The sequence below is a fragment of the Accipiter gentilis genome, chromosome 22 (assembly GCF_929443795.1).
Source record: "Accipiter gentilis chromosome 22, bAccGen1.1, whole genome shotgun sequence".
In the NCBI taxonomy this organism is placed as follows: domain Eukaryota; kingdom Metazoa; phylum Chordata; class Aves; order Accipitriformes; family Accipitridae; genus Astur; species Astur gentilis.
Genome location: NC_064901.1, coordinates 14,613,371 through 14,624,475, shown reverse-complemented (window position 1 = coordinate 14,624,475; position 11,105 = coordinate 14,613,371). Strand labels below are relative to the sequence as shown.

The window sequence follows — 11,105 nt, the reverse complement described above, 5'->3', positions numbered from 1 at the left end:
GGCGGGCGGGGCGGACTCTGAGACCTGCGGGTGGCACAAACAGACCCGGGAGCCAATTACGTCTCTTTCCTCCCCGTCCCCGGGGAGCACGTGACCACAAGCGACGGGCCGGGCGCCGCTCCGGCATCCGGGTGCTCCCTCCGCCCGGGCACCGCCTCGCGGGGGGGGGCGGGGACAGCGGGGCCGCGTCACGTGACCGTGACGGCGGCGGCGGCGGTGGTGACAGAGCCGGAGCGGGCCGCGCCGCCCTCCGCCCGCCGCCACCATGTCGGGCAAGGACCGCATCGAGATCTTCCCCTCGCGGATGTGAGTGTCCGCCGGGCCGGGCCGGGCCGGGCCCGGGCGTGAGGGCGGCGGCCGGGCTCTGGCTTGTGCCCCGAGCGCCGCCGCGGGGGCGGGTTAGCGCCGGGGCCTCGGGGCCGTTCCCGGGGCTGCGCCGAGGCGGCAGCTCCCTGGGCTCCTCTTCCCGGTCTGCTGCCGCCGCGGGCGCTCTGCGCCCTCAGGGAGGGGGGCGTCCCTCTGGGTTTTGCGTAAATCACTTCGGTAAGCGGTTAGAGGCCGCAGTGAGGGCTTCCCTTCAGGTTCGCCTTTCGGGCTGGAAGTCAGCTCCGCCGGCCGTCAGAGGGCCGTTGCAGGGGCCAGTACCAGGAGGCAAGCAGCTTCGGGGGCGGCGGGGGGGGGACCAGGGGGGCCGGTATTTGAAATCACGCAACTACACAAACCTCTGTTTTAAAAAGAACGATTTGTAGAATATATGTGTAAGAAAAACCGCACAAACCGAACCATGGTGTCCCTTAACTTTTTAATAGACGATGCTGCTGTACGAGAGGTTGGCCATGAAGTGCTAAAAAAGAAGGAGGAAGTAAAATGCGTGAAGTGCAGTGGACAGTCGAGTAATTTTCCAGATCCTGACAGCAAACTATTTGTCATGAAATCAGATGTCTCCTGACAAGGCTTGGAAAGCTGCCAACATTTGAACAGACACAAACTAGTAAAATTGCTGTTTTAATAATGCTGTTCAGTTTCTCTTCAGAACCCCCTAGGACTGAAAGACTTTGCCTTAAGGTGAAAGGCCGTTTCAAATCTTCTTGTGTAAAATTGGGTCGATGCCTGTGTGCAGTCTTAGGAAGAGATGCCTTGCAGGACAGAAAACCTCAAATGTAAAATAAGAATTATTCCCCCATGTATGAGCTCAGGACATATGAAACAACAGTTTTTATGGAAAGATTCATACATTATGTGGTAAAGGTTCTGGTTTGAAACTTAGTTCAGAAATAAACTATTGCATATACTAAGTCATCCAGCAGTCCTCTCTTCATTGAGTTTGCATGTCCAAGGAGGAGGCACTTCAGTCACTTTTAAAAGGTATCTGGTTTTGTGGTCTGATAGGTCATTGTGGCAAGAAGGCAGTGATCTACAAAGGCTTAATATTTACAAGCCCTGTTTTAAATGAGGTACTAGACCAATAATGTGGCTGATGTTTTGATAGGAATGTAAGTTAGGATGATAAAATAAAGATGGTCTGCCTCTGCAACAATTATTTTTGTTAACTGACAGAACAGAATTTCACAAGGTTTGTTTTTTGGTTTGGTTTGGTTTTTTATCTTTATGAAGTGGCTTGCTAGTATGAGCCTCTTCTGTGCTGGATATCATCAATTACAGAAGCTGCTCAGTCTCCTTGACAGTAAACAAGACTTTGTTTAGTGCGCTCTCAGAGCCTGTGAAATCTTGCTTGAACTAGAAGGTCGGCAGGTGGTGAACAGAGCAAACAAGTTAGTTCAAGGTGGTGACAGAGAACTGCTTGTTGTGAAAGTAAAGCTGCCTTTTTACTCTTTGACATTGAGGTGGTTTTTTTATCATAAACATTCAGAAAGTATCTGTGCTTTTCAATTGTAAGTATTTGGTAGATATTAATGGACTGATTCTCATCACATGCCAGTAGATGGGGAAAGTAATAGATTCCAATGTGTAGGTAGAATCTTAATTATACTTACTTTTTCCAAGGTCAGAGAGGAAGTGTATTAGGCTTCTCTTCACATAGAGTTGACTTGAGTATTGTCCTTTCTGTGTAGTGGCTGCGTGTAAGAAGTGGTAGCGTAAGACAGCACAGCTTGTGGTTTTTGTAGTATAGCTCCTGCTATTCTAGTTAGCTTAAATCAAAAAAGATTATTCAAATTAAAATATATTCCACAGTTGAGAGGGAAGCAAGGTTTGGATCCTCCTCAGTTCCTAATTCCATACAAGAAACCTGTAAGTGTGCTATTGGAAGTAAAAAATATACAATGCTACAGCTAGCTTACTAATATCCTTTTTAAACTGATGCTACTTCTAATTGTCTTAATTAGCCTGTAAATCTCCTGTGCAGCATATGAAGCTATGGAATCATTGTACCTTCTGACTTGCTTTAAACCAGAATGTATGACAGCTGTATCTTGTTGCTCCGTAAAATCAGAACACAGCATTGACAGTTATGGTCACATGAAGAACTTGCTGTGTTCTCCGATTTTGAGAAGACAACATAGCAGTAAAAGAGCTTAAAAGCAATACCAGTGTCATACTGACAATGGGCTTTTGGGGTAGTTTGATTTACGGTACTTCTAAGTCATCACAAAAAATGAAACCTCTTATTTCCTATTATGGAAGCACTGAAAAATGACATGTGAATTTTCCATGATCTTTGACTTTGCAGATAATAACCTTGTAATTCTTGTTGATGATGGAGATAAGTACAATAAATTCCCTTGATTTTAAATGGGAATATAAAATTTTATCCTGAAGTGGCCATCTTGTTTTACTGCACTGATGTTTCTTGGCTGTGTCATAATTTCAGTCATGTCCATGTCAGAAAACTTTACATAAGTTTTTTTCCCAATCCCTTCAGATGATGCAAAACATTTGTTTTTTATTCCTCTGTTTAACAGGGCTCAGACCGTCATGAAGGCTCGTTTGAAAGGAGCCCAAACAGGTCGTAACCTCTTGAAGAAAAAATCTGATGCTTTGACGCTTCGATTCAGGCAGATCCTTAAGAAAATTATTGAGGTAGGTAAATTAGAATTTTCCTCTGTTTGGCTCACTTTATTTGAAATCTGTTTGTTCTGTCAATTGTGCATTCCTGTTCTGCTAACTTCATGAGGTAGGCTGGAATGTAGGACAACTTTGTGATAACCTGTTTTTTGTAAGCGAGGCTACTGAGGACAGATGAGCAAAATTATGTTTTTCTGGCTGCAGTGATACAGAAATTTTGCAAGAGTTAATATTCTTCACCGCTTTACAGGCAGTCCTAGGGTCTGCTTTCTTTTGTGTCCCAAGTTCCGTATCATCTCTTCTACATTACAGGGAATTGGCTCTGATGCTGCCAAATACTTTAGAAGTAAATTTATCCTGTTCTGTAGCCCCATTTTTGTTGCTTTATCTGGCTTGAGAGTATACTGCAGATCCGTAATGTTTCCTGCATGACAAGGTACACTAGAAAGCAGAAGTTTTGTCTAGATGGAACTTGTTCCTTTATGAAGAAACACCAAGTCCTGCTTCTTGCTTTGCAACATGAATGACAAATCTAAAATGCTTGGTAGAGCCTAATATGGTTTGTTCTGTTTGACTGTACTGGACGGGTTTTAGTTGTACTGTTTTGGCTGCAACTGTGATATCCGTGGTTAACACTAGTACTTTGTTGCCATGCTGTAGACAAGCTCTTGGCACTCTGTATCTTGTTTCCTATAGACTAATACATAAAGGCTCCTGCTTCTCAGTAGCACATTTTTTAGCTATAAGGGCTTCAAATATGTAAAAATTGGGAAAATATGGAGTGGGAGGAGAGCACAGCTTCACAGAGCCACATAGATCTGTACACTGAAAAACAACTTCAGCTGTCTCATAGTGTTCAGTACAATATGAAGTAAGAGCGTTTTCCTACTGAGCCGTTTTACTGTTGTGATTTAACCCCCATGTAGTAGAATTTTACGATTATTAAGACAGGTAAGTCTTTTGCTGTTTCTGTGAGTTCTACACTGGGTCAGTGAAACAGCTGAAATGTTTCTTTTTTGCCAGTCACCTGGGAATTACGATTTGCAGTTTGAGAGTAAGCTACACATACAGGACTTTCTCACTCTCTTGCATTTCTCATTCTTCTCTTTATGCTGTTAGCTATTTATCCTGGAAAAGGAGTAATGATGTGCCTTGTATTTGCTGCCTCTTTTTTTTTTTTTTTTTTTTTCCTTTCTTTCTTTCTTCCTAAACAGACTAAGATGCTGATGGGTGAGGTGATGAGAGAAGCTGCCTTTTCACTTGCTGAGGCAAAGTTTACAGCTGGAGATTTCAGGTGAGGGTTGCTGATCTTGTGGATGTCCTACCCATGGGAAAGAGCAGTTGTTGATTTCTCTTTTGGAAAAAAAAGTAAAATTCTCAAATGCACTTCGAAAAGAAAAAAACAGACAGTGGACAAGGTAGGACAGGATGAACTGACTTACATTAGGTAAAGGTGGGAGATATCACTGCAGAAGATAGATAATTTGCATGATGAAAATGTGTACTCCATCGGAAGCTAAACAAAGTGGCATGATTAACAGAATTTACTTTACATACAAATCCTTCATTTGAGAAGGTGTTGCTTTTTGCAGTTTGGAATCTAAAATGTAGGGAAACAAGAATTTATGGCAGAGTTTTGGACTATTTATTATTTTGATCTTTTGAATCTGAGAGCCAGATGTAATGTGTGTTATTTTCTCCCAGTAAATCATACAATAATTTTACTAATTGTTCCAACCTCCTGTCTCATTAGGGCTAGCGAGGGCTTACATGAGAGGGGAAACAAATCTTTTTCCTCCAGTAGGATATTTTGAAATTCTATTTTAATAGATTATAGTTCCAACTAGGGTGTTTGTGTAATTCATTCAAGTGTGCATAGATCTTATGCAATAATGTTGGGGAAGTGTTAATGATTCAGCTGATGCTGCCACTGATTAATGGGGAAGAACTAAGTGATCAGACACAGTAGTAATCTGTGTGCTGCTGGAGAAAAAGTCTTTTTGCCCTTTCATTTGGATATGGTGCCGCTTTCTGTCCTAACCAGTCGCAGTGTTTAACTATAAACAATAGTCAGATTCTACCCTGTAAGCAAACTGTACTTGAGCAGAAGAGTTGGCTATAGTCACCTGATGTTGGAAGACCTTAAGGCACTTCAGAATTCTTCAAGATGAATTGTACAAGCTTAAGTTTGTTAATATGATAGAGTTAATGTGTAAACAAACTCATAAATGTTCTGAAAGAACAAATATATACAAACTCAAATGAGCAAAATGTTGTGGCCTTAGTCTGCATTACAGCCTTGAAATTCCTTCACTTTTATTGGGAAAAAAAGTCTCTCAGGTTGATTAGAGTCAATGTTACTAAAATATTTTGAAGTAATTTGCCAGATAACTGGCTAGTTTTTAGCTATGCTTTGTATACTTGGTCTGAGACATTTCTAATGTCACATTTCACAGACTCTGCATCTTTTTTTCACATCTCTGCAACATTTCCAAACGTTGCTGGAAACCTAGCTACACAGTCTGTACAATGAAATGCACAGAGAACTAAGCTGAAGACAATTTCCAAGTCTTCACAGCTATTTGATAATTACTTAATTTTGTACATTACAATGACTTAATGAACCACTTCAGCTTTCCTGATTAAGATGTACGTTTTCTTCCTTACAGTACCACTGTGATCCAAAATGTGAACAAAGCTCAAGTCAAGATCAGAGCTAAAAAAGACAATGTAGCAGGTGACTGTTTTCCAGACTATGAGTATTTTAACTCTTAAGGGAATCGTGGGAGAGGACTATGAAATATGTAGGAATGTATCCAAAGTCTCCTCTTCTTTATTTCTCTTATTCATCTAACAGTAGGAACACTTGTAATTTGCTGGTTTTTTTCACATACAGTATATAATTTTTATAGTTAGTTATTTATCTTTGAAAATTAAATGAGTGTGTATAAACTGCAGTCCAATTTCTAAATCTTTAGACAAAGCATAACTTCCATAGAGCTTTACTGAAAAATACATCATGAAATTAAGTATCAAAAATCAAATAAGTTTCAGGCAATTAAATATCAATAATTGTCTACGAAGAAAACAAAAAAGATAAATCAGGATTGAGCACTTAAAATATTCCTTAAAGACAGGGAATATATTACTAAAGAGAAACATAATAAAACTGAACACTGAATAAACTAGAATACTTCCCTGAATTTTTCATGCGTCTAGATCTCTATGATCTCAATACAATTCTGGAAGTCCATATTAAGATGTCAGAACCAGCATAACTTAATCATTCCAAGCTATATAGGAAGATTTTGGAAACAAAACTTCTGAGCTGTATAATTTATTAGTAGCAAATATGGTAGAAGTGAGTTGTACTTAATAAATCTATAACCCTTTATGTTTCTTACGCACATTCTTGTTCACTTTTGTCAGGTGTAACCTTGCCAGTTTTTGAGCATTACCAGGAAGGAGGGGACAGTAAGTACAAAAGAAGTATTTTTTATCTTATATGTACTTATGGCTATTCTATGCTAATACAAAAATACTCGTCATGTAAACTGACTTACTAGCAAGACACGACATCACAGGCATAGGTGTACACTTCCTCTGTGATGCTTTGTCCTGTTCCTGTGACATGGAGGGATTATTAGGGAATATAGTGGATTTTAATTTCCTAAACCAGTGAGTTTTTCAGATGGGGAGAAGACTTGTCTTGAATTATCAGGTTTTGAGACTGGTAGGTCTTACTGTGGACATGCACAACAATGATCCGTAGTAGCATAAACCACTATAAAGACAATTTGTTAATGGGCAAAGGCTTTAGCTTGTCACTTGCTGAGCTGTCTATATCCCTGTAGTTTGTAGAGTACTAATTTTTATCTAGTAAGAAAACACCATAGTAGCAATAGCAACAAATATTATTTGATGAATTTTATATTATTTTTTTTTCAGGCTATGAGCTGACTGGCTTGGCCAGAGGTGGAGAGCAGCTGGCTAAGCTGAAGAGGAACTATGCCAAAGCTGTGGAGCTGCTTGTGGAACTGGCCTCCTTACAGGTTGGTGGGAGGGGAAAAAAAAAAAGTGATCCTTGGTTTCTCACTGTTCTTAAATGAAAGTAACATAGTCTCAGCGATTGTAGCTTAATACTTTGAGCTGTACTATACTCCTTTAGTCCCAGTGCTGTACAAAGTTGCAAACCTTTTCCAGCCATAAAACAAAGTTATATTACCACTTCAAAGAAGTCCTTATTCCTTAACACTAAGAAGAAACTTTCTTTAGGCTGTTGGTATTTGTAACTGCTAATGTGCAGTGGTCAGAGTGCTACTGACATTAGTAGAAAAAATTCTGCTACTGTTGAGGATGTAGTCTGTAAAGCCACGTTACAGACTTGGCTCTGGCTTTCAAGTGCTGTTTGGTTTTGTGTATAGAATGATGGAAATGCTGAATTTGTCTTATGTATTAATTATTTAATCCCATTCCATCAGACATCCTTTGTTACTTTGGATGAAGCCATTAAAATAACAAACAGACGTGTGAATGCAATTGAACACGGTAAGTATTTTTCCATTTGGGATGCATGATATTTTTCTCCATGCAAGATAAGGAGCAGGGTCATATAAACCACTCTTCTTTTGACTGCTTTCTTGTTAGTAGGATTTCTAACCAGTTCAAAAACTCTTCAGAAAGCATTACAATGAAGTATACTGCAAGTAAGAACAAAAATTAAATACCCAGGGGAATAGACTGGAGTACACAGATAGATAAATATGCAAACACAAGAAGGTAGTCGGGAAGTTGTATCGAGAACCTAACGTATTCTGGAGTCTCTGCTAGTAACTTTGACTTACTTCGTCAAGTCTGTTGACTAGAAACAAAAGACAGGATGTTTCTCTGTGTTAAGATGTTCTAATAGCTAGCATAATAGCTTCTAAAACTAATGGTGGTGTCCAGTGGAAATCTGGTGACTTTTTTTTTTTTTGGATGGAATCACAGAGTAGGCATCCAGAAAGAAATGTTGGTAACCGATTCAGGTTTGTGTTACAGGAAACCAAGCAGTCCTAATATCAATACTCTGGTATTCTGCTTTCATCTGAATTCCATATCCTTCATGTTCTTGTTTGTAAATTTGTTTCTTGCAATTTCTTAAGTACTACCTACACACAATATTCCTGTCATTCCTTTTGCTGCAGTATCCAGGGTGCTCTGGTTACTTCAAGTTCCTGAGTTGTTGATAGCTTGGATTTAATTATCTCTGCATGTATGCAATAACTTATTTCAGTCCATAATTCCAAACCATCCTTTTCAGTACTGTTTTTCATAGAGTTGTTCCTTTGAACATGCAGGCCTTATCTGCAGCTTATCACTCTGCAAATTTGACTGTAAACAAGGTTTCCTCTGCAGCCTTCCAAATAACTTTGGTAGTGCTGATAACAGCTTTCTCCTTTCAAAAAGTGGTTCTGACACATTGCTTGCCCAGTTGGGTGTTACAGCTTTGTTTTATGTCTTATCTCTTCCCTTGTGATGGTTTTATATTTGAATATTTGTTTTCATGATGGCTTTTTCAAATCAAGATCATAATTCTGTGAGTAAAAGTGCTATAGTGAACAGAAGTTTCTGAAAGAATGTGATGGAAGAACATAGTTTTAATTCAAATCTTGCCCACCTCTTGCAGGATTTTTTTTTTTTTTTTACCCACTTCCATGGGGAAAAAGGACCTTACAAACAATCAGGGATCAGTGCTTACCGATTCCATTGTATCTTTCGAAAGAATGTGCTATGGGAGATTCTGTGATGTTCAGAGTCCTAGTTTAATCCTGGACTTACTGAAGAAAATGATTTTGTCTGTTTGTCCATAATGAAATAGTATGATTTTTCATGAAAGACATGTAAATTTCCACTAGCCAAAAGAATTACTAGATTGACTTTAAACAACCATCTGTGCACTGCATTAGATAACTTCCTGGCTAATACAACAGCAGCCCAACAACTTCCTTATTTATATTTTTTTAGTGATTATTCCCAGGATCGAACGTACTCTTTCGTATATCATCACAGAACTGGATGAACGAGAACGAGAGGAATTCTACAGGTAAATATCTAAAACAAGACTAGACTGGTCTCTTTTTCTCATATAGACCACTCCTCAGAAGGGACTTAAGAGAACCTCTTCACCAAATCTGGCACTGAACACTGTTAAAACATGACCTGATTCCTTCTTACTGCATATTAATTTTCAGAGCTGGGCACCTGGAGATCTGCAATTACTTGTCTGAAAGTTACAAATGGATCCCTACCACTAGGTTGTACTATGCTATAATGCAGTGTTTAAGGCCAAGAATATAATTTATAGTTTGGATGAAGAAATGTGTTAATTTGTAGAGATGATGTTTTTCAATGGCAGGAGCTAGCAATAAAAAGCCTTCTGCCATTTGTTACAGGATCTTCACGTCCTGGGGAACTTCTCCAGGCAGCTTTATCATATCCAAGTTTTATGGCATCTTTGCTGCTAGCCTGTTTTATGAAAACATACTTATTTCACAGATAAACCACATTTCTCTTCACAGGTTAAAGAAGATCCAGGAAAAGAAAAAAGTCTTGAAAGAAAAATCTGAGAAAGAACGGGAGCTACGGAGGGCTGCTGGTGGGGAACATGAACCAGCCAATCTCTTAGCAGAAGAGAAGGATGAAGACCTTCTCTTTGAGTAACACAGCAGAGTTGTATATGGAGCAGAGGATCCAGAATACAGAATGTCCAGTTGCAGTATCATCCAGGACATGTTGCCTCAATGATACTTATGTGGCTTCTCAGTTGGTGTTTAAGTCTTAATGGATTGTGGATTTCTCCTGGGAGATTAGAAATCTGGGAATTGACTGCAGCATAGCAGGAAAAGGAAAGATGACTCAGGTGCTTAACTATCAGGAAAGCCTTCTTATTGTATGCTCAGCCTGTTTCTTCACTTGGTAGGAATGACTGTCCATAGCTGTGGTTTTTGAGGATGACTCTGGATTTGCCTAATCAGATTCCTCTTAATTGCTCCCCTTCCTAGCACAAGCAGAGGAAAATGTTATTTAGGGAGGGAGATGCATGTAATGTTCTTTACTGCTGAAATATTAATGTTCACATTGCTTAAAGCAGGTGTTGGCACAGCTGAAGTCAAATGTCAGTAAAGGCAACTCTAGTTTTCTAACCTGTTGATGAAATCCACAGTCTTCTGTGATTAATTTTTGTTGCACGATTGTTACCATTGACCTAAGACATCTATGAGTTCTAATTAGAGGTTCTGCCAACTTGTGTACTGTGTGTGTGCTAGAAACAAGTAAAAAATTTAAATGTTAATTATCTAGTGTCTGGCTCAAGTTGCTAGAAGATGGTGGTCTTAAAAGCTTGTCATGTTGATTTCACAATAAACCCTTCACTTAATCCCCTAGCCCAATTTAGAATCCACACTGGGCACATCTGTTTTCAGCCTGCACCCAACATTCACTTAACTTTTTTACTGCTTTAGGTAAGTAACCAAGGAGAAGCAGCTCCTTCCTGCCACAAACACACAGAAACTCTTCTCAACTATCCAGCTACATGTTGCTCCAAATCTTCATTGCAAGCAGTAGGTTGGCAAGCAAAGCAGGGTTGAATGTGCAGTAGTCCATCCTTGCTGTGATTTGTCATGTCCTAGGCTGTTTAGGGGAGCCTAGGAGAGTGGCTGATAAGCAGGCTGTCACTGAATGCTACTCAGTTTGAAAGGTTTCTTCCTAAACATTGGTTTGCAACTGGGAAACTGAATGCATGCCATAGGAGTAGTGCTAGGACATTGTCTCTAGTACAACTACTAGTCTCTTCAAGGTAAGCATCTTGGTTGAAATATGATCCAGCACTTAACTGCAGATGCAGGGTAAGTACAAGGAAATTAATTTCTATTATGACCTTTAAAAAGTAATTTTATAATTGTGTGAAGCACAAGGCCATTTCTTTTCTCTTTTGAAGCTGAAGGCAGCACAGCTGAATCTTAAGTCCATACTCTGTTGTACAATACAGGTCCAGCTCAAAAGAGAGAAACTGTAGATCTGAGGACATGTTACCTCTCCCA

The 11,105-nt window shown here is 39.7% G+C and overlaps 1 protein-coding gene across 2 annotated transcripts; it reads left to right on the top strand.

Annotated features, from left to right (window-relative positions):
* The first annotated feature begins 169 nt into the window (after nt 1-169).
* Nucleotides 170-10,357, top strand: ATP6V1D (ATPase H+ transporting V1 subunit D). 2 transcript variants are annotated; one of them, XM_049825278.1, is made up of 10 exons: nt 217-306; nt 810-1,065; nt 2,922-3,039; nt 4,239-4,318; nt 5,694-5,761; nt 6,454-6,498; nt 6,973-7,076; nt 7,506-7,572; nt 9,031-9,109; nt 9,585-10,357. In XM_049825278.1, exons 3-10 carry the CDS (start codon nt 2,935-2,937, stop codon nt 9,724-9,726), a joined length of 690 nt encoding a protein of 229 aa, XP_049681235.1. In that variant the 5' UTR covers nt 217-306; nt 810-1,065; nt 2,922-2,934; the 3' UTR covers nt 9,727-10,357. The 2 variants fall into 2 exon arrangements, with proteins under 2 accessions (XP_049681233.1, XP_049681235.1); XM_049825276.1 differs by lacking the exon at nt 810-1,065 and having other exon boundaries at nt 170-306.
* The last annotated feature ends 748 nt before the right edge of the window (nt 10,358-11,105 follow it).